The sequence below is a fragment of the Amphibalanus amphitrite genome, unplaced genomic scaffold, assembly GCF_019059575.1.
Source record: "Amphibalanus amphitrite isolate SeventyFive unplaced genomic scaffold, NRLGWU_Aamphi_draft 000947F_arrow, whole genome shotgun sequence".
NCBI classification, from domain to species: domain Eukaryota; kingdom Metazoa; phylum Arthropoda; class Thecostraca; order Balanomorpha; family Balanidae; genus Amphibalanus; species Amphibalanus amphitrite.
Genome location: NW_024882441.1, coordinates 182,991 through 204,397, shown reverse-complemented (window position 1 = coordinate 204,397; position 21,407 = coordinate 182,991). Strand labels below are relative to the sequence as shown.

General features: G+C 50.0%; 4 protein-coding genes and 1 long non-coding RNA gene across 10 annotated transcripts; 2 read left to right on the top strand and 3 right to left on the bottom strand.

The window, feature by feature from the left end:
- Nucleotides 1–238: 238 nt before the first annotated feature.
- LOC122368427 (clathrin light chain-like) lies at nt 239–7,025 on the top strand. Of its 3 annotated transcripts, XM_043342339.1 has the most exons (7): nt 239–399; nt 692–820; nt 2,147–2,245; nt 3,271–3,324; nt 3,924–4,016; nt 4,557–4,668; nt 6,443–7,025. In XM_043342339.1, the coding sequence occupies exons 2-7, from the start codon at nt 703–705 to the stop codon at nt 6,621–6,623; spliced, it is 657 nt and encodes a 218-aa protein (XP_043198274.1). In that variant the 5' UTR covers nt 239–399; nt 692–702; the 3' UTR covers nt 6,624–7,025. The 3 variants fall into 3 exon arrangements, with proteins under 3 accessions (XP_043198274.1, XP_043198276.1, XP_043198275.1); XM_043342341.1 differs by lacking the exon at nt 2,147–2,245; XM_043342340.1 differs by lacking the exon at nt 3,271–3,324.
- LOC122368428 (mitochondrial import inner membrane translocase subunit Tim8-like) lies at nt 6,982–11,058 on the bottom strand. Of its 4 annotated transcripts, none has more exons than XM_043342344.1 (3): nt 10,968–11,058; nt 7,729–7,898; nt 6,982–7,500 (listed from the first exon to the last, which is right to left on the bottom strand). In XM_043342344.1, exons 2-3 carry the CDS (start codon nt 7,894–7,896, stop codon nt 7,330–7,332), a joined length of 339 nt encoding a protein of 112 aa, XP_043198279.1. In that variant the 5' UTR covers nt 7,897–7,898; nt 10,968–11,058; the 3' UTR covers nt 6,982–7,329. The 4 variants fall into 4 exon arrangements, with proteins under 4 accessions (XP_043198279.1, XP_043198280.1, XP_043198278.1 ...); XM_043342345.1 differs by having other exon boundaries at nt 10,952–11,036; XM_043342343.1 differs by lacking the exon at nt 10,968–11,058 and adding an exon at nt 10,786–10,846.
- A 1,512-nt stretch (nt 11,059–12,570) lies between these two features.
- On the bottom strand, nt 12,571–13,068 carry LOC122368430. The gene is made up of 2 exons (XR_006254240.1): nt 12,949–13,068; nt 12,571–12,677 (listed from the first exon to the last, which is right to left on the bottom strand). It is a non-coding gene; the product is annotated as an uncharacterized LOC122368430 (long non-coding RNA).
- Nucleotides 13,069–15,082: 2,014 nt separating this feature from the next.
- On the top strand, nt 15,083–18,082 carry LOC122368425. Its single transcript, XM_043342336.1, has one exon. It carries the CDS (start codon nt 15,083–15,085, stop codon nt 18,080–18,082), a length of 3,000 nt encoding a protein of 999 aa, XP_043198271.1.
- Nucleotides 18,083–18,476: 394 nt separating this feature from the next.
- LOC122368426 lies at nt 18,477–20,972 on the bottom strand. The gene is made up of 2 exons (XM_043342337.1): nt 20,732–20,972; nt 18,477–19,765 (listed from the first exon to the last, which is right to left on the bottom strand). Exons 1-2 carry the CDS (start codon nt 20,906–20,908, stop codon nt 18,722–18,724), a joined length of 1,221 nt encoding a protein of 406 aa, XP_043198272.1. The 5' UTR covers nt 20,909–20,972; the 3' UTR covers nt 18,477–18,721.
- Nucleotides 20,973–21,407: the final 435 nt, after the last annotated feature.

Genomic DNA, 21,407 nt, shown 5'->3' with positions numbered 1-21,407 from the left:
GTCACTTTTGCTCAATAAAAAATATTGCTTTGATTGAATTTGGTGACGTCAATAGCAAAACACGATAATATTTTTTATTTCAATGTAATGTTTCTTAAATGGGTTAGAAATCGGTCAAAATAGTCTGAATCTAACATAATGAATAATTTATTAATAATAGATTTTTCCAATTGAAGCTAAATTTTCAATTTTTCCATCAGTTTAGTTCGAAACTTGGCTCTAAACGGGAGAATTTGTTACGTCATCAACAGTGTAACCCATCTTCAGGCCGATGAAACCTTAGTTCGGCTTTAGGTTACACCCCCTCACCCCCTCATCATTTACAATTATATTGCAAAAATCGCGGAATTGTCCATTTATCCACCCTAACTCTTCAACAACAACAGTCCATTTATCCAGGTGCGGCTGCCTCAGCCTATTTGATTTTTTGAAGCTTCACCTACCTTACAACGGTTTATATAGCCTTGCTTACAACTCACAATTTTCATCTTATTATTAGGGCCAGCTAGGTATCTTGCCCACTTCCTATTGTTTCCTAGTATTCCGTGCTGGTGTTCTTTCTGTTTCAAGGCATTATTGATTGATTTTTTGTTTTTTTATTTTCATTTCGGATCTTTTTATATATTTAAATCACTTGACTCATTTTATAAGTTTAGTCATTTTAACTAATACCCATCTGTTCTTCTTGCAGATCACCACATCATGGATTTTGATAGCAGCACTGACCCAGCAGCTGAGTTCCTGGCTCGTGAGCAGGACCAGCTGGCAGGCATTGGGGATGACATCATCACCGGCACTGAGCCGGCAGCAGCACCTGCAGGTCAGCTAGCAGTTCCAGTCATGGTTGAGTCATTTTGTCCAACCCCATCTTGTCTTGGTTGACTTTTGACTGGAACCAATTACATACATAGATTACCTACAAATGCTTTTTAGTTAGGTATTACGGCTTTCTGATATCCAGCAAATATAACAATTGATACAATTTTCCTTACAATCTGTGTACTGTGCACCTTTGCCACCCTTGTTCATTGGGTTTTACTGTTTTAACCAAGCTATGTTTTAGCATGCTGTTTGCACAGTTTGGTGGCAATGAGCATGATTTATATTTTTGATAGTGATACTGATAAATGATAATGCTAGTTGCTCTGTAGTTTATGCTTAACTTATGATCACATTAGACCTTGAATGATAATTATTTGCATGATCTGTGCACTGCATGTTTTATCCATTAACACTCATAAAGGTATATAAAGCTAGAGCACACTTTCTGGTAAATTTTGTGATTTAGGCACATAACCATTGCCATATATGTATTAAATACTTTTGATATCCCTGCTTCTTTGATTTACAGAACAGTAGAACTTGACCTATGTTTGGTTACCTTTTCAATAGGTATCATTAATTGCCTTTCACTCTCAAAGCTAGGCTGGATTATCACTTTCAAATTTTCAATGTCACCCAATTTATTGAAAGTCCAGCAGTAGCAGAAGCACCAATTTGTTCATTTTACACCAATTTTCATTTTTGTTAACAGAAGCTTTTCATTCACAAACCATTTGCTATGAATCAGTTTCTAGTAGATGTGTGCATCAGCATGAAGATGAAAAGGTTGACTAAGTTCCAGTCCATCTTGATCTAGCATCTAACAGAGTCATATGTTTTACTGTTCAGTTTTGGTCAAAGAATCCACTGTGGTCATTGATTTGCACATGATTTCTGTTAAGTCCTTCTCCATAGTTGGCTGGCTAGCTGAGATAGGATTACAATGGTACCTAGTAAGGTAATTTATGCCTTGGTAGGAAGGAAATGTAGTATTAGCTGAATTAAGTTTGTTTTATGTTTCTGTGTCTGGAAACACCTTTCAAAAATCAAAACCCAAGTTTATGCCAGCTACCCGGTTCATTGCCAGCAATGCTGTTAGCTGCATGATTACATCAGCCAGTGCTTATATTAATCTGTTAACTGTTAAGATTTATCAGTAAAAAGAAAACAGCAAAACGTTGACACATAGAATGCCCAAAAAGGTCACACAAATATGAGATTTTCTTTACTAGTCCCAATGATACCAGCTTAAAGCCTTTGCCTGGCTCTGTGTCAGCCATTATTGGCTTGAGTAGCACTGTGTTGGCTGTGGTCTGACCCAAAGATGAGGAGACGCTGGACGCCGGCGCCTCGCCGGATAACCAAGGCTTCGAGATCCTCGGAACGGAGGGCCGGGGGGACGCGGGCTTTGACCCGATCTCAGGTCAGTGATGAGCTGGGGAGAGGAGAAGTGTAGCTTGGTCTCTGTTGCGGGTCAGTGTCTTCTCAGTGACCCTTCAATTAATGTCAAATGGATGCAGGTAGTGGCCTCATGGGTATGACTGGTGATATGTCGAGACGAAAGTCTTTAGTGACCACAGGGGAAGCAAATTAAGTCCTAACCACACGAACGAGGCCATCAATTTTGTATAGAAAATTAATAGCTATGTTGTGGTTTTCATGTAAATTTGTTTTTCCATGAAATCCATCAAATTTGTTATGCTCGCACACAAATATCAGTACCTCAGGCTTTACGAGTATATCCTCACGGTTATACACGACGCTAAGTGCAAACACTTGCTTTTTATTCCATAAACTGAGTTACACTGAAGCACAAAGCACTGCATGATCTTCAATCTGTGTGTCAAATTTGCGCTGCTCTATAACATGCAAGCATGTCGTCTATGCTTTTCTGCTCTATGCTCGGCACAACTGCTCGAAAGCCTCCTGGAACCCAAGGTTCTTATTACAACTCGAGTCCAAACCCATGATTCCATGCCGGAGTCCCAACTGATGACTCTTTGAGTGATTTGTGATTCGCCTCGGCGCTAAGCCTGCTGACCCGAATGACGAAAGCGAGGCGAAATGACATGTTGCACGCTGACGACTATGGCTTCTCGCTGTTGATACTGCTGTTCAAAGCTCAGGTGGACCGGTACCGGAAGCCTTCGTTACCCGTGCCCGGCTAAAACGTCTCTTGTCACGCTGCCTGCAACCCTGGGCCGGCTGAACGATGTGCTGCGCCGTGCTGTGTTACCAGAGCAATTATTTTGTTCTGTTCATTTCGCTTCAGTTCCGTTTAGTCGGGGACTGGCTAGTGGCTAAAGTGTGCTGTGCTGCCAGAGCAGTTCATTCGGCCCTGTTTCGTTCGCTTCAGTCGCCGGCTGACTGGTCCTTGTCGTGTTCTGTGTCGCCTACCGCTGCCCGCTGTGACCGTGCGCCGCTCTGTGTGTGCGCGTGCCGTTTCAGCTCCGCTGGACGCGGGACCGGCCGGTGACGTCCAGCCCCAGGCGCCGGCACCAGGTGAGTTAGGCTCCGGCGTCATAGTTACAACTTTCATCACCGTCACCGTCAGCCCCCCCCCCCCCTGCCACCGTTACCGACACCGATACCGACACCGATACCCCTCCCCCTGTCTGTCAGTTCGGCACACCATTGCTATACGTTGGCCACACTCCGGAACACCATGACGCAGTATCCAACTGCGGGAGTCTGCATGACCTACTGTATATTTTATTCTGATGTTCGTGGCATGTGTGCTATTGTTCGCTGCTGCTGCGTCATAATATGAATGCTCTCGATTCTCCGATATATTCTGTTATTCCCCCCCCCCCCTCACGGACTTCTCTATACACCGCCTATACGGAGATGCATGTGTTCTTCCCTATGTTCCCCCTCCCTCTTTCTTTTACTGTCCTTCTTTCGTCCCGATTAGCACTGTTCTGTCGTTTGCCTATCAACTCTATAACCTCCCCTACACCACCTTTGTCTGATCAGTGACCAGCTTCAGTCCCGCCCATAGCGGCGGCGCCGTCTCCAACCCCGGTCCTTAGAATAGAGCCTCCCCCTACACCACCAGCTGTCCCTGTGTCTGATCAGTGACCGTGCCGTCCCACCCTCAGCGGCGGCCCCGTCCCCGACCCCCGTGCCGCGGATAGAGCCGGAGAAGATCCGACGCTGGCGCGAGGAGCAGAAGGCACGGCTGGAGGAGAAAGGTGTGTGGCTGCAACTGGAAACGCTGAACCTATGGCTGAACGCACCTTCAACTAGCATTTGACGCCCCGTCCGGACAAAGTCACCTGACCGGGTCCGGTTGATGAGTCTGTAATAGAGATTAGCCATCCTAATGCGTGTTCTGTTCATTCGGATTGAATGAATGAACTTGTTTTGAAATGAATCATTGTTTCTTATGATAGAAATTCCGACAGTTGAACGCATAGGAGTGTCTGGTAACAAACCTTTGCCAAATGCCAGGTATATTTTAAGTCTTTGTTGTGACCCTAGGGAATACGTTATGGCTTTCGTTCTCGACGATTATTATTGCATCTTCGCAATAACGCCCATCCTCTCAATATTTAGCATCCGCCGAGCGGTGTTCTTATGGCTGATTTTAATGGTCGACGCCCTTCTGACCTTCCGACCTCGGCTCAGACACTCCTGTCCTTTTGTCATTGGTTTTACAACTCCCCCGATCTCTGTTACGCCCAACCCTCGTTTCTCCTCCTGCTGACCTCTGTTGCCCCATCCCTCCTCAGATGAGGAGGAGGAGCGTAAGAAGGCTGAGTGGCGGGAGGCGGCCAAGAAGGAGCTCGAGGACTGGTACAAGCAGCACGAGGAGTCGGTCTCCAAGACGCGCGCCGCCAACAGGTAACGACCGACGTCAGAGAGCGTGTGTGTTACTTCGCGGCGGGCCCTCGGATAGCGAGCGGCTCTTTATGGTGGGGGGGGGGGGGAGGCAGAGAGATTTAAAGCAGGAAGGAGTAAGGCTTGGTTTTGATATATCATCGCTTGTTGTATTAATATCGTTCGAGTCTCTTGTTGCACTGATTAAAGTGTACTTTTAACGTCTAACTTCGCTTCATTCCTGCGAATTTGAATATTTACTCATCACATCCACGAATTGTTTTCATTTACTGATGGGTATCTTACCTACGTTTTCCGGCGTTTCGATTTGTCTTTTGATTGGCTTTAGCTGTAGAGTGGTGTCTGCCGATATTTTCGGTGGCTGTCTGCCCGTCCACACATTTTTCTCTATATGGGGCTGCGGTCTGCCGCTGTGCGTATGCGCGCGTGTGAGTCGAGCCACCACCACCGGCTTACACATACACGTGTCTGATGTGTTGCGCTTCCTTGCATTGCAACAGAGAGGCGGCCCTGTGAGTGACTACACCGCCCGCGCGGAAAACGGCGCCCCGCATGATATTCCCTCTCCCTCCCTCTCCCGAGGCTGTTGTGGGGGTTCGGTACCAGGAGCACGTGTTTCCCACGCAGGGTGCGGCGAAAGGAAGACGACCAATGATTTATTTTCGAATATGTACTAGCGGACATTCGCGGCTTTTTGGCGATTAGTGGTTGATTTCATAGACGCCTGGGCGAATATCGGCAAAATCCATCAGTTCGCCGTTCAAAATTGAAAAATGCATGCAACGATAGTGCACATCTGTAGCAGAACATACGCTGTGTCGATTAAATTTATTTCAGATGTTGCCTTTTATATGATTTATCTGCACTTCTTCGTTTTGGAGTTGGATTAAATTCACCATTGCAATTTTGGATGTCGCACGTTTGATTAGCTAGTTGCATGATGCACACGTAATCCGTCATCCGACGAGTACATGACAGCTGTATTTAGATCCGCATGCATTTTTGTGAACACTTGGTCATGGGTCATGGGTTTGTAAATCGTTGCACCTCACATGGCTGACTTCTGCCGGGTGTGACCTGCACCAAGTTTCTAGTGGAGTGTTTTTGACTCCAGTCTAGGCGTGGCTCGTCGCGGTGCGCCTTACTGTCTCCCGTGCTTCACCCAAGCTTGATGGCGTGATGATCTTCTGTGTGGATGCTGCCAGCTCTAAGAAGAGCGGCCATTGATCTTGAACGGAGACGGGAGAAGTCATCCATCGTCAATAGCGCTGAACAATTTATGTAAATCGATCAGGGTCCGTGTTTTTGGCGTGATAATGCTTACCTCCGTAACCCAGCCTTACTAAACCGAAAACATTTACACTAACAGCCACCCTAAATATTGATCTGAGGCCTCTTGCACCAAAATCCTCTTGCACCAATGCTTGGATTATTTTGCATCGTATACCCAGTCCAAGTCTCAAATCTAACAATTTGCGTGCAAAATTTAGCAAGCACATGTAGGATTATGTATTGGGTTACTGCAAACAAATTTACCACCTTTATATTAGCTTATTCTGAAATCGGTTTTTCGATTTTACCTAGCTAGGTAGTTTGGTGCAAGAGGCCTCTGATCGTGCCTTTGCTACCTAGCCACTACCATGTCCCTGAACCCTAGCCATGGACCTGAATCTCTCATGGTCCCGGTCTGTGTTTGGGTAAGTCGTAGCGAATCTGTCGCTACCGTGGGCCGACCTGGCCGTTCCGTGTGACCTGACCTGTGTCCGGGTCACGGCAGGGCCGCCGAAAAGGAGCTGGTCAGCGGCGAGGCCAAGTCGACCGAGCGGGCCGCCGACTGGGAACAGATCGCCAAACTGTGCGAGTTCAACCCCAAGGTCAGCCGCAACACCAAGGACACGTCGCGCATGCGCAGTCTGATCCTGCAGCTGAAGCAGAACCCGCCCGTCAAGTCCGGCTGAGCGGCGCGAGCCGGTCGCTGCCGGTGGTCTGGAGAGGTGTCCTTTAAGGGCGCACCGTGTCGCTATACCGGCCAACGACCGGGCCAAAGACAGTCGTGGTATAGCATGGCTCCCTCGTGGCGCCGACATCTACGCCCGGTGTGCCGTGTAGGGTGTACTCCCAGTCTGTGAGTAGGCTATTGCTGTTAGCAAAACGCTTCCCGTGTGCACATCGTGCTATGGCGGTCCGTCGTGTCGTCACTCGGCTCCAAAGCGCATCTCACGTATCGTTGTTATCCTTTGTTCTGAGCTAATTTACGCGGTGACAAACGCTCTATATTATCGTGCACTCGAACCAGAAACAGCCAAGGCGCATACATTCCTTGATTCCATATGTATGGCGAAATATATACGAAACCCATGTTCAGTGACTTTCACAAGTCGGCATCATATCATAGTTGGCATTTCATCAATTACCAAGCTGGCATTTCAGCACAGGTACGAATTCAATATCGTGTCCAACTCCAAGGCGCTTCATACCTGGCTGATACGCATTACGCAACATACAGTCACATGTATTCTCTTACACTATAATAAAACAACAGAAGAGATGTCCATTGTGTCCGGCGCCGCAGCTGGCGGTCGCTCCCGCGGCCCAGTGGCTCAGACAGCACGGCGAGTACCCGGCCAGCCGGCGGCGGCGACCCCCTCCCTGTCCCCGCCTACCCTAAATGCCCTGCTGCTTCTGCATCAGCTGCGCGAACCGGTTAGTGATCACCAACGACACGTCCACGAAGCGGTCCACGCAGTTGGAGAGGCAGTTCTCTTGCCGCGAGTCCAGCTTGCTGGACGGCTTGTCCACGCATCGGTCCCAGCAGACGTCGTTCAGTTTGTGAACCTGCCACGGGCGCGGGTCTGGTGAGCGGAGGTTCAGTCGGGACAGCAGTCCATGGGGTCGGTGAAGACTGACGCAGGCAGAAAATGCAGTGATATGGTTATTTGGGATATATGAGCATTTTCGCTTCGTAGTGACGATATGGGGACGAGCGTTAGGCAGGTCACTCGGGCATTTGGCGTTTGAACGGATGAATGACAATGATAACATCGCTGAAGTTGCAGTACCTACCTGTGCCTGGAACTGTGCCTTCTGTTGCTCCATCATGACAAACTGTTCGAGCTCCTTGTCAGTGCCGCCGGAGCCGGCGGGACCGCCGGGCGGCGCATTGAGCGACGAGCCGGGCGAGTACGAGTCGAACGAGCTTGAGCTCGGCCGGGAGCTGCTGCCAAAGTCCATGGCTGCCAGACAGAGGAGTTCAATAGTCAGTGCTACACTATGTGTTCAAAGATCTATATATAACCAGCGAGCCAAATATACATCCATTTTTTATTGCACCAGTTAAGACATTACTAAAAATATGCAAATCCTTGATTATCAAATAATGTAGCCTGCATTCAAGCTCTGGCTCAGTTGACAAAATAACAATATAAGTATTGCACATGCAATACTTATATTGTACTGTGCGCATGCCTTTTGTCATAAATATCCATAATACCTCTTGCCTTCAGCTTTTGGCAGCAACTGGTGATGATTTCCTAACCAAATCAAGTTCAAAGGTAAAACATAAAGGAAAGTACATCATTTTCCATAAGCGAACTACACAGACGCATGAGCAATACACAATGTGCAGAGAGGGATGGTAACTGGCAGTTTCATTGGTTGCTTCCAGCTGTATATCATCTTGTCATAAAATAGCATAAATATTCAGTTGTCATGCTTTACAGCATAAAAGTGTTATCTTCATTTTCATAACAATACTCTTGCTTTGCAAAAGAAAACAATATTCAGAGATTCTGGAAAGCACTCATAATTTAGAGCCAGGGGACAGGAACTGGCTACACTGGAAATTCAAGCATCCAAGTCAAAGTAGTTGGGCTATCAGTAGGTATACCTATTACCTACTATACTGCAACAAACTGAAATGAGTGTTGAGCAATGAGCAGTCAAGTGATCAAATTGAAATGCTTCCTCCAGCAAAGACAGAAAAGACATAGGTATTCATTATCTTCCAGATTTTGGCAGGTGGAGTCTCTGGCCAGGCCAGTTTTTGGTTTCAAGATGGCAGCCTCGTTTTCACTAGAGGCCATGGTTTGAAGCTGCTGAAACCTCAGCCTGCTTCAGGACCCACAACAAGAGAAACTATCAGTAAGCACCATCAAATATTGATATCAATGACTGCAGAAAGCACTTACTGCACTGGGTTCTGTTGTCCTCTTTACCTCCATCAATCTGTTCAAAGCCCATTTCAAATCTCACCGGGAATATGCATCCTTTCCTACCATCCTTACCTTACCTTACCTTACCTTACGGTATACGGGTTGTGGGAGGCCAATTTGGCCTGTGGGGCCCGGTCTCAGCGAGCTCCCAGTGCTTATCGACAGTCAGCCTCAGGTTGGGTAAGATCGGGTTCAGGTGGAAAGGCTTTGCATGATGTCAGCCCAGTGGGCATCCAGCCTGGTCTTGAATTGGTTGACTGACGTAGCTGATACGACCGCTTGTGGGAGAGCATTCCATGGGTTAATAACACGTGTACTAAAAGAGTGTCTTCGGATGAACGTCGTGGCCCGCGGTTTCACTAGTTTCCACTCATGGCCTCTTGTTCTTCCTGAAGTTGAGCTGGTGAGCAGCTTCTCGGTGGGGACCGCCATGCCACCATGCAGAATCTGATAGACGGCTATCATATCACCCCCCGACTGAAAAAAATGCACGCTTTCGTCGAGAACTCGAGCGTAGTTGGGCGTTTGCGCCGAAAATTTTCGGCGTACTTCGGCGTAAATCGACGGCTTGCGCCGAAATTTTCGGCGTACTTCGGCGTAAGTCGCGAAAAAACCGTCAGGGGGTGGCACCAACCCCCCTCGGCCGGCGAGGATTAAATGTCTTCGGGAGTTAAACATCTTAAATATCACTTATCTTGTCTCGTGTTCGTCTCAGGGTATTTAAGTCATGTTCAGTGAACCTGATTGTGACTCTCCCACGGCGGGAACAGTTCACCGGTCGAGAGTGAGGTTATGGATTGTCGGATTCCCTAGTTCAGATAACGTATGCTATCGTGTGCGTATTGACCGTTGTGATTCCTGTATTTCTGGCGTGTGGTTTGCGAGCGGACGCTGGCAATCGGTCCCGCGTGGCCTGGTATCTGCCCGATCCCATCGGCCGTGCTTGCACCACGCCTGTTGAAGGCCCCGTCAGGCGTCAGTCACCGGTTGGGCACTACTGCTGATCAGAGCCGGGCAACAAAATAAAGGTTACATTATGGAACATGCCAGTGAGTTTGTGAGTCAGGAGATTTTGTGATAGCGAACGCTGGTGCTCGGTCCCGCATGGCCTGCTGATGGGTATATGTCAAGTTTAGGTCCTAACTACAATCGTGGCGCTTTTGATACAAATATGAAACAGCAAAAATTTTAGGTTTTAGGTTAGGTTAGGTTGTAGGTTTGTAGGTTTTAGGTTGTAGGTAGGTAGGTTTGTAGGTTAGGTTAGGTTAGGTTAGGTTTGTAGGTTGTAGGTTATAGGTAAGTAGGTAAGGTTAGGTCAGGTTTGATTATGTTTTTTTTTTCTTTTATTTGCGAGACATATGAGTATCATTTTTGGATTCAGGATGTCAAATAATGTATAAATGTGAAAAATTTATCAATGAAATCTTCTTAGGACTTAAACTTGACATTTACCTGCTGATGTCTATTGTCTGCCCGATCCCGTCGACCGTGCCAACAACCGTCTGTAGACAGTAGTCACTGGAAGACAGCCACACACACACGCCAGCCCCCCCTCGACGAAAAGTGCGTGGCTACAGCCTGCAGCCATCAGTAAGCCTTGAAAATTTTCGGCGCATGAAGCATGGCTTGGTAAAATAATTTCGGCGCATAAACCCTTGCGCCGAAATTTCGGCGCATCACCTCCGCCGAGAACTTCAGCGTAGTGGAGGCATTTTTTCCAGTCGGGTATCACCCCGTTAACGTCTGTAGTATAAGGGAGCTTCAGCACGTGCAACCTCTCTGGATACGACAGGTGTCGGACAGTTTGTACCAGGCGAGTAGCTCTTCGTTGCACCCGCTCAACCTTCTTCTGATCCAGCTTACTAAACGGTCCCCATACGAGGTTCCCATACTCCAACAGCGGTCTCACCAGTGTCTTGAATAGTAATGGGAGGGTGTTTGAGTCCTAATCCCATTATCATTAACTGATCCAGGATATTTGATAGGGTGCCCAGTCAATGGACTGGAGCTTGCTGACTGCTGAGATCTGAAGTGCAGGGTACTTCCAAGCTAAATTTGAATGGCTAGATGCTTACCTTGTCCTTGACCCACCTGATATTTTTGTTGCCGCTGCTGAATTTTCGCTTTACTACGGTAATATGTCAACTTTTATAAGGCATAGGTATAATGGGCCACCCAAGGCCATCTATAGGGCTGTTAAGTGATGACGTCACGGTTCCAACAGCTGACTGCGCTAATGTTGTAGAGATAGGCCAAACGATTCATAACTAAAATGCAAGAATTTGGGGACGTTTACCGATGTTATGTCATGTTTCAATAATGGAAATGGTATTAAGCTGTCATTTTGGTCGACTTAAATGCATTTATATTCATTGATTTGCACAAAAAACATGATTTTTTTTGCACGGCTGCTAAATTAAAAAAACTTGTGCGATTTTGGCGCAGAATAGACATTGCGCCATTACCTTTATAACACGGGCACCAATGGGCAAATGTACTAGCTGTGAATAGGTAGTGAATTGGAGTGGGTTATTAATTAGATATACTGTGTTTCTCAGACCTCAGGTCAGCTATCACAAGACGCACGCTTGTTTTAAGCTTTGAACATCGAGATGGTTTCGGCGAGATGGCATCTCGGTTTACCAGGTGCTTCGACGGGGAGTGGATGTTGACCCATCTCAGTTCTTCACTGCGGCGACGACGACCAGAACTCGAGGGCATGAGTGGAAGCTGTCCAAGCCAAGGGCTGTCTCCAGAGTGCGGCGGAACGCCTTCAGCATACGAGTCCTGAACGACTGGAACTCTCTGCCATCCGCTGTCGTCGATGCGCCCTCAGTCAATAGCTTCAAGGCCAGGCTTGACGAACACTGGGCTCACGCCAAGTACACCATACATTCCAACGACTGATGCAGTGACACACTGACACAAAGCTCGTCACGTCCGGATCCAAGAGGCCAAAAGGCCTTCCTAAATTCCGCATTTTATAAGTATAAGTATAAGTATAAGTATGGTGAATTGCTGTGTCCCAGGCTGTACGAACCGGTCAGGGGACAAAAACAAATATGCGTTCTACAGGTTTCCCAGCAACAAACTGATCCGTCAACGCTACATTCGTGCGATAAGGTTAGTAAGAATTTTGAGAATCAGCATATTTTACACGTCAAGCTTTCATAAATCCCATCATAAATCTTTTCCATAAATCATGCAAGGGAAATATGGCATCTTACCTTTTAATAAAAACATCAAATTATTGTTAGCTATTTCTATAAAAGCTATAAAAGTGTATATAATATCAGATAATAATAAATATTTATTTTTGGGCATCATTACGGAATGATTCACAAGGTTAACTCGGAGCCTTGATCGTCAATCACTTGTGCATGGTGCATAGGTACTCAATAAATAGCAGTAACAGTAGTCATAGCACAAATATATTTACCAAGTCTGTTGTATGTTTTGGATATGAACATTGAAACATTTACATTTTGTAACATTCAAATTGAAAATTATTAATAAACTGACAAGCTTCATTTCAGAAACAATCGCACGAACCTGTTTTTGTGGATATTTTCTACTTGAAGGGCTTGTAACTTGCGTCATCCTAATCATGCATGCCTAATCTAAATCATCATGTAATCCCTTTTTTCTGTTGCAGGAGGGAGAACTTCACCCCTACTGAACACACAAGGATCTGTTCGTGGCACTTCCCTAATGGCAAAAAAGCAGGTCCAGTGAGGTTTCCATGGAATGAAGGGAAGCGGATCAACTTGCCTGATGATACCAGACCCCATCACTCTTCTCCTGGAAACAGAAGACAAGATGCAGCTGTGGAAATGGAAGATGCTGTCCTTGGACCACCTGTGCATAGTGAGGCCATGTTGTCTGCCGAGAACGACCTTCTCAAACAGCATATCAAACGACTTGAAACTGCAGCAGCTTATCAGCAGCAGAGGTTCTGCTACAACCAGATTAGCCATAGCGAACAGCTAGTAACTTACTATACTAGTTTGAGCAGAGCAATGTTTGAAACCCTAGTCACATATGTGAGCATGTGTGATTTTACATACCACACCTTCAAGGTCACAACGATGACATTAGAGGACCAAATTCTCCTGGTGTTGATGAAACTGCGACACAACTTTGGGCACACAGATCTAAGCGTGAGATTTAACAAGAGTGTAGCCACCGTTACAAATGTCTTCAGGACATTTGTGTCCATCTTCGCTGAGGCTCTGTTCAAGCCTATTTTTGGGAAGGGTATGCCTAGTAGAGAAAAGAATTCTCAATCTATGCCAGCATCGTTCAGGAAGTTCAGGCACTGCAGGACGACACTTGATTGCACAGAAATTAGGATTCAGCGACCTGATAGCTGTGAGGGCCGCTCAAGCACCTACAGTGCTTACAAAGCTGCCAACACCTTCAAGGTCATGGTTGGGGTGGCACCCAATGGCACTGTGAACTTTGTCAGTGACGTTTACGGCGGCAATGCCTCTGACAAGCACATCGTGGAGACTAGCGGCCTGTTGGAGCAGCTAACCACAGGCGACCTCATCCTGGCTGACAAAGGTTTTCCTATCAAGGACATTGTACCTGATGGCGTCACCGTCAACACACCTGCGTATCTATTTCAGCCTCAGTTCACCAAGCAAGAGGTGATGCACAACAGGGAAGTTGCCGAAGCCCGCGTGCACGTTGAGCGCGCGATTCAGCGGCTGAAGTATTACACCATTTTAGATGGCATACCCCACCAGTATAGGAATATGATAGACAATATAGTTCGTGTCTGTGCCTTCCTCACCACCGCCCAGAGCCCTATCATAAGCCACGAGAAACTTAGCAACATGTCCTCTTAAGCCGGGTAGCAAACTGCGCGTTATTAGTGGTGTCACCCTGTTAGATGCAACGTTTGCGTAGTTATCAATTGAAGTAAGTCAATAGCATTGTCTGTGTTTTTCTCACCAACGTCCGGAGTACTATCGCGGGAAACTGTGCATTTTGTCCTAAACTGGTTTGCGAACTGTTTGATATGTGTAGTCTGTGTCTTAGTCATTGCGTGGTTCGAGCGATGATGGTGCGCGTCGTATTGCGAGCCAGGGTCTTATGGCGACGGTGAGTCGGCGGAGGGAGAAATTGATCAGCCTTTGTCTAGGGTTCAGAATGACGTGATATGACGTGATATGACGTGTACAGAGGTATGATCTAGGCTAATGTGGTGAAGCCGGGCAGTGCGCTCCGGGACACGAGCGGGTACGGGTGTGAATAGAGGCATCTGAGTGTACTGGACTTTTTGCATTACTACAAGCTATTTCGGCAACCATGTCACAGGAAAGCGCTGTGGCAAGTTCGGCGCTGGACATGCGGCTAATCCCCGAGTTCGATGGCGGTAACGCCTCTGTGGAAGAGTGGCTGGATAAGACGGAGCTCGTCTGTCAGCTGCGCGGAGTGTCCGACATTCAAACCGTCGTCCCCCTGCGGTTGACCGGCGGAGCCTTCAGCGTCTACCAGCAGCTGAAGCCCGAGGAGAAGCTGCAGTACTCTGCCGTCAAAGCTGCCCTGCTGCGGGCGTTCGCTGTGGATAAGTTCCAGGCGTACGAGGAGTTCACGGCGAGAAGACTTCGTGTCGGCGAGAGCGTCGACGTCTACCTGGCAGACCTGCGGCGGCTGGCCTCCCTGTTCGGCGGGCTCGGCGACACGGCGCTGATGTGCGGCTTCGTGGCCGGTCTCCCGGATGCGGCGAGGCATACCTTGAGGGCCGGCTGCCGCATGGAGAGCCTGACGCTGGCCGAGCTGGTGGAGCGGGCTCGGGCGCTGATGGCAGAGAATGCCGTCGCTGCAGCCGCTGCCGCCGCTGCGCCGGCCCGTTCCCGCCACACGCCGGCGTCATCACGGTGTTACCGCTGCGGTCGAGCCGGTCACTTCGCTCGTGACTGCCGGGCGGAGAGGAGAGCGGACATCATCTGTTTCCGGTGCGAGCAGCCAGGACACGCCGCGGCACGCTGCCCGGAACGGATGCCGGGAAACGCGTCAGGAGAGGCGGTGTCTGCGCCAACCTCCTCTCGGGCAGCCCAAGAGTAAGAGGCGCGCTACCGACGGTGCAGCTGCTGGTGAATGGGCAGCGCAGAGTGGCTGTTATCGACTCGGGCTGCAGCTGCACCATCATCCACGAGTCGTGCTGCGCGAGCTGGAGACGGTGCGGCGTGACTGTAATGGCCGTCAACGGGTCCCGGCTGCCAAGCAGCGGAGTAACGGAGGTGGCGGTTCAGCTGAAGAGCGGCGGGCCCGCGGTGACGCTCAGCGCCGTGGTAGTGCCGGACAAACCACTGGGCGTGGATATGCTGGTGGGGATGACCGGCATCGCGGCGCTGGGCGGGGTGACAGTGCGGGCGGCGGACGATGTGGTGTTCGGTGCCAGCGAGAGGCCCGACGTGGCCGTGCCGGGCCCGGGAGGGGTGCCGCCGCGATGCAGCGCCGTGACGCCCCCGGCGTTGACCGTGGAAGAGCGAGACTTCACGGTCACTTATGACGCGAAAAGTCAACACTGGACGGTGGCGTGGAAGTGGCGGAACGGGGCGGAGCCAGGGTGCCTGAGGAACGGTGTCCCCCAGTACGGCGTGCCGGCCGAGGCACGGCAGGAGTTTGATGCTGAACTCCGTACATGGATCGACAACGGCTGGCTGGAGCCGTACGACGAGACGGTGGACGGGCCGCCGCGCGGGCTGATCCCTCTCATGGCTGTTGAACAGCAGAACAAGACTAAAGTACGACCAGTCTTAGACTGCCGCGAGCTCAACAGCCATGTGGAGGCACACACGGCCGACGCTGACGTATGTGCCGACACGCTGAGGAAATGGCGGCGGCACGGGGCCAACGTCGCCGTCGTCGACCTGAAGAGGGCGTACTTGCAGCTCAGGACCGATCGTCGGCTGTGGCCGTTTCAGACAGTCGTGATTGATGGCCAAAGGTACGCTCTTACCCGTGTCGGATTCGGGCTCAACGTCGCGCCTCTCATCATGAAGGCGGTGGTGCGGACGGTGCTGCAACAGGACCCAGTGATGCAGGGCGCCGTCATACCGTACGTCGACGATCTGTGCGTCAATGAGGACGTGGTGAGCGCGGAGCGCGTGATCGCCCACTTCGCGAGCTATGGGCTCCAGTGTAAGCCGCCGGAGCGGGCTGCGGACGGAGCGCGGCTGCTGGGACTGCGTGTGGAGCCAGTCGGGGGTGGGCTGGCCTGGAGGCGTGACAACCCAGTCGGCTCACCGCCCGCGGCAATGACGCGGCGCTCCGTGTTTTCATGGTGTGGTCGTATCGTGGCGCACCTGCCGGTCTGCGGTTGGCTGAGACCAGCGACAGCGTGGCTGAAGCGTCGTGTCAACTCTCTCACACGCGGGTGGGATGACGTCACACACGACGCGGCCCTGCGGGAACAGCTGAAGCACGTGGCTGAGCGACTGGCGAGCGAGGACCCGGCCCGTGGGCAGTGGTGCGTGACTGGGCACCGCGCCGTACTGTGGACGGACGCCAGCTCGATAGCCGCCGGCGTCGTGCTGGAGAGCGAGGGAGGTGACGTCATCGAGGACGCGTGCTGGCTCCGCCGGGACGAGGCCACCCACATCAACATGGCGGAGCTCGACGCCGCCGTGCGGGGCATCAACCTGGCCCTGGCGTGGGACATGAAGACCATCGAGCTGAAGACGGACTCCGCCACTGTTCACCGGTGGGTCAGCGACGCTCTGAGCGGGCGCGCGAGACTGCGAACCAAGGCACATGGAGAGATGCTTATCCGCCGGCGGGTCGACGTCATCAGGCAGCTGGTCGCAGAGCTGGGCATTTCTCTCACCGTGTCTCTAGTCCGCTCGTCTCAGAACCGTTCGGACACGCTGACCCGAGTGCCGTCCCTGTGGTTGCGTCAGGACTCGCAGCCAGCGGACCAGCGGCCGAGCGATGGACAGCCAGTGGCAGCAGCGGCAGTGGTTGGATCGGAAGTGGGAGACGGCGGCGGCGCCGTTACCGTGGACTTCCGACAGGCCGTCACTGACGTACATGTCAGGGCGGGTCACCCGGGTGTCCGACGAACGCTGTATTTCGCGCGTCGGGATGTGTCATCGTCGATTTCCCGGAAAGTGGTCAGGGAAGTGGTGACGGCCTGTGACGTCTGCCGCGCGGTTGACCCGGCGCCGGTGACCTGGAGGCACGGGTCGCTGGCTGTGGAGGGGACGTGGGACCGGCTGGCCATCGATGTCACGCACTACGGTGGTCAGTCCTACTTGTCGGTGATAGACTGTGGCCCGTCACGGTTTTGTGTGTGGAGGCTGCTGCGGCGGTCGGACGCGGCGACAGTCACGAGTGAACTCGAACAAGTGTTCGCGGAGCGAGGCGCACCGGCTGAGCTTCTGGCGGACAACGACACCGCTTTCCGCAGTCGTCAGTTCGCCGCTTTCGCTGCCCGCTGGGGAGTGCTGCTGCGTTTCCGCGCAGTGCATCGCCCCAGCGGGAACTCCATCGTGGAGCGGAACCACCGCAGTGTCAAAGTGATCGCGGCGCGGAAGAAGTGTGGCATCGGAGAGGCCGTGCACCTGTACAATATCACGCCCCGTGACGGCGGGACGGCGGCTGAGGCGCCCGCCAACGGCATCTACCGCTACCCTGTGAGGGACGCCGTGAGACAAAGAGCTACCGCCGGAGCGTCCGAGGAGGCCGTGATAGGACGGCCGCCAGCCCGGCGGGAGGGCGACTTCCAGGTGGGGGACGCCGTGTGGGTGAGGCGGCCGGGCACCCGCTGCACCGAGCGGTCGGTTCGAGGAACGGTGTCTGGCGTGGTGTCGCCGCAGGTGGTTGAAGTGGGCGGCGTGCCTTGGCACATCAGAGACCTCCGCCACTGCGGTGACACCGGGGGACCAGCAGCAGGCCCTCGGACCCCCGACCGGGGCAGCGGGGGCCCACAGGAAGCGGAGGAGGACCGTGCCGGGTCCCCGATCGTCATGACATTCGGTTATGAGGGCGATGGCGCGCCGGGGCGCCCGGTGGAGGAGGCTGATGATGCGGGTGGTGAATGCGGCCGGTCTGAGAGCGACAGCGGCGAAAGGGTGGTGCGCCGAGGTCAGCGTAATCGGCGGCCGCCTGACTTCTTCGGCCACGTGGTGCCGATTGATGCGTTAAACAGCAGCAGCGGAAGTGATGATCTTGAGGATCAGGGTGAGGTGTAGTCTGTGTCTTAGTCATTGCGTGGTTCGAGCGATGATGGTGCGCGTCGTATTGCGAGCCAGGGTCTTATGGCGACGGTGAGTCGGCGGAGGGAGAAATTGATCAGCCTTTGTCTAGGGTTCAGAATGACGTGATATGACGTGATATGACGTGTACAGAGGTATGATCTAGGCTAATGTGGTGAAGCCGGGCAGTGCGCTCCGGGACACGAGCGGGTACGGGTGTGAATAGAGGCATCTGAGTGTACTGGACTTTTTGCATTACTACAATATGTTAATGTCTTCACTGTCTGATGAAACACTTCTTGAGTTATAGCTGTCATGGAAGTATGATAATCTGGAAATTGTTTCAGCTGTGCGCTGTGGTACGCGACATTTACTTGTCAATAAAACTGTCCACAAACATGTATGTTTATTATTTGCATTATTTACACACAGTTTGACGTTTGAAAGTGAAACACGACAACCAGCCTGGCGCGCACCTGTACAGTGACACACATTTACTTACGCACCTGAACATTACACACAGTTTGACGTTTGAAAGTGAAACACGACAACCAGCCTGGTGCGCACCTGTACAGTGACACACATTACATCACAGTGGCAAATCTCATATCGCCCAGCAGGCATGAGCCCTGCAGGTTAAGCGGACCCGATGATGCTCGGCACCATGTGGACCCTATAGAACTGTTTTAGGAGTTCTAGGTTTACAGTCCATGAAACGCTTCTGGCGATGGTAACGATGTGTAAGTCACGAGTCGTCCAGACAACAAAGTCACACTTGGTGAAGCCACTTAACCACATCTGGCCCTGTACCTGGTGGAAGTAATCGTGATCTTCTTTAAGATTCAGGTTTTCGTCCAAGAAAAACTTTCCATCTGCTTGCACAGCTTCCTGGATCGTTCGACACCTGTGTGTCCACGGACACTTCACCTCTAGGAGTGTATCCCCCACTACACCATCTGGAGAGGCCCCAAGCATACCATCTTCAGAGAGAAAAATCCCATTCTCTTCCACCTTTTTTCCAGTGCGATTTTCATACGCTCGCTTTGCAGCTGCTTCGTGGGTTCGTCCCCATTTTACAGCTGCACTGCCGGATGGGTCATAGCCACCAAGGAGCCTTTTGAATAGTGACTTTGGGTATCTTCCTCTGGCAATTGCCTTCAAGACGAGGCCGAAGTTGCTCGATGTCAGCCTTCCCTTTCTAGCAACAAACCACTTGGGGTTTTTGACCTGACCACTGGTCACCCTCTGCACCTCTGCAATCTCTTCCTTTGAAAGAGACAGCATTGCTAAAAGGAAGTGGGACTTGTCAGCTGATGCATGAAACTCAGCACTAGTTAGGATGCTGTCGATGTTTGGTACCTTCTCTTCTGGGGAAGGCTGAGACTCTGGAGCCAACAGCCATGCCAGCCCACATGGCTGCTCCCTCACCTGGTCATACAGCCATGCCAGTTGGTCCTCTTTGACAGAGCTCACCAGCAAAGAACTGTCTTCCTGGGGGAACATCTCCTTTGCTTTCAACATTGTCGCGTTGCTGGATCCTCGGTTCCATTGACACTGCCGATCAGTCTGCGACCAGTTCTTCTGTGCATACAGAAGGATGGCAGCCATGTGGGAGCACCGATGCTGACCATTTGGGCATGTGCAGCTTCCATCCACTGGCTTCTTGTTCTCGACAGTGACCTGAAACACAGATTAACAACAATTTACACCTTTGCAGCAGGTAATCAGCAAGCCTTATTCAGATTTTTATTAAATAACTGCATGATATTTTTCTAACACATTAGTTCAAACCATATTCAATTAATATCAAAGTGGACGTTTCACTCAAGTGAAATGTTGATCATGAAAATAAGTTCACAAAAATGAGCACAATTGATTGCAGCTGTTTATATTCATAGAGCCTCATAGAATGCTTTGATAAAAGTAAACACAAATAACTGAAATTTGAAAGCAAATTTCTTTGAGTGATCTTGAATGAAGTGAGACTGAAGATTAGATACATCGCCTAAACCAAATTGCCATTTCCATTTCAACTTATAAAACCCTCCTATCCATTTAATTCCACTAAATGTACATGGTTGCACAGGATGCCACACAAGTCTGCCGCACACTTGCTAAGTAGATCAATTGATCTATCATTTTACTATACACTTAAATTTAAAACCAAGCTAACATCAACTACACTCCGGGCTGGAGGAGGTCAGGTCCTCCACAAACTGAAGGTGGTAGGTTCAAGGTTGTGGGTTGTAGGAAGTAGATTGTAGGTCAACTTACGTATCTTTGGTTAGGTGTTTTGATTTGGTTAGCAAAATGCATTCTGGGGCATATGGCAGCTCGTGCTACGTCTGCTACCGTGGCATCTCAATTTTCCTATTCAGCTTTTGCTAAGGTAAGATAATGCAAGATGCCTGTCACATGGGGATAATATAAAGAACTATGGAGTATGTAGACTCGAATGAAAATATATAATGAAATGTTTCTGTAATTATTACCTCTGGTCATGTTCACTCGGTACTTTTGCCACATTCACCTCATTCTCAATTGCAATTGCAATTTTGTTCCCACATTCATGCCACGATTTCATGAAGGCAGATTTCATAAAGTACCTACTTGAAATGCCTATCACAAGCATGAAGAAATACTCACTTGAACATCATAGGTCCTTTTCTTCATGCTGGCCTCAACAGAAGCCACAATGTATTTGCCATCCTGCAGGGCAATGGATCGGATTTTGCCACCATCCAATGCTCTTTCACCCTTCTCAATCACACTGGACATAGTTTGAAAAAAATCACCTATGGCTGCAACACTAACGAAGGCCATGATAGCTCATACCATGCCCAAACACGTCAAACACAGCCTGCAGCCCAGAAACGTGCAAATGTCCGTAACGTAATATTGTTTTCACGTGGTTTTCACCAAATGTCACATATGCGCCACAAATGCTGACACCATTGTGAATTTAGTAGCCTCACACTTCTTTGGGCTTTTTCAGCCAAATTTCGATGAAACTTGAAGCAAATCAATTTCAGAAATGTTACTCATCCATCTAAGTTTCCAAAGAAATTCCAAATCAGGGTCGGACAATTTTTGAATCGCCACAATACACCTTTCTAGATAATCCCCTATCTCTACAGCATTAGCGCAGTCAGCTGTTGGAACCGTGACGTCACACTTAACAGCTCAATGCAAGCCACGTTTTCCATGATGAGTGAACGCTGTTCAAGAGCCGAAAATCTTCAATTTTGCTACAAATGTCAGCTTGTTGCCTAGCAATTTGCTTTAAAAGAAGCAGGTTGCGTGGCAACGAGTGCTTCTTGTC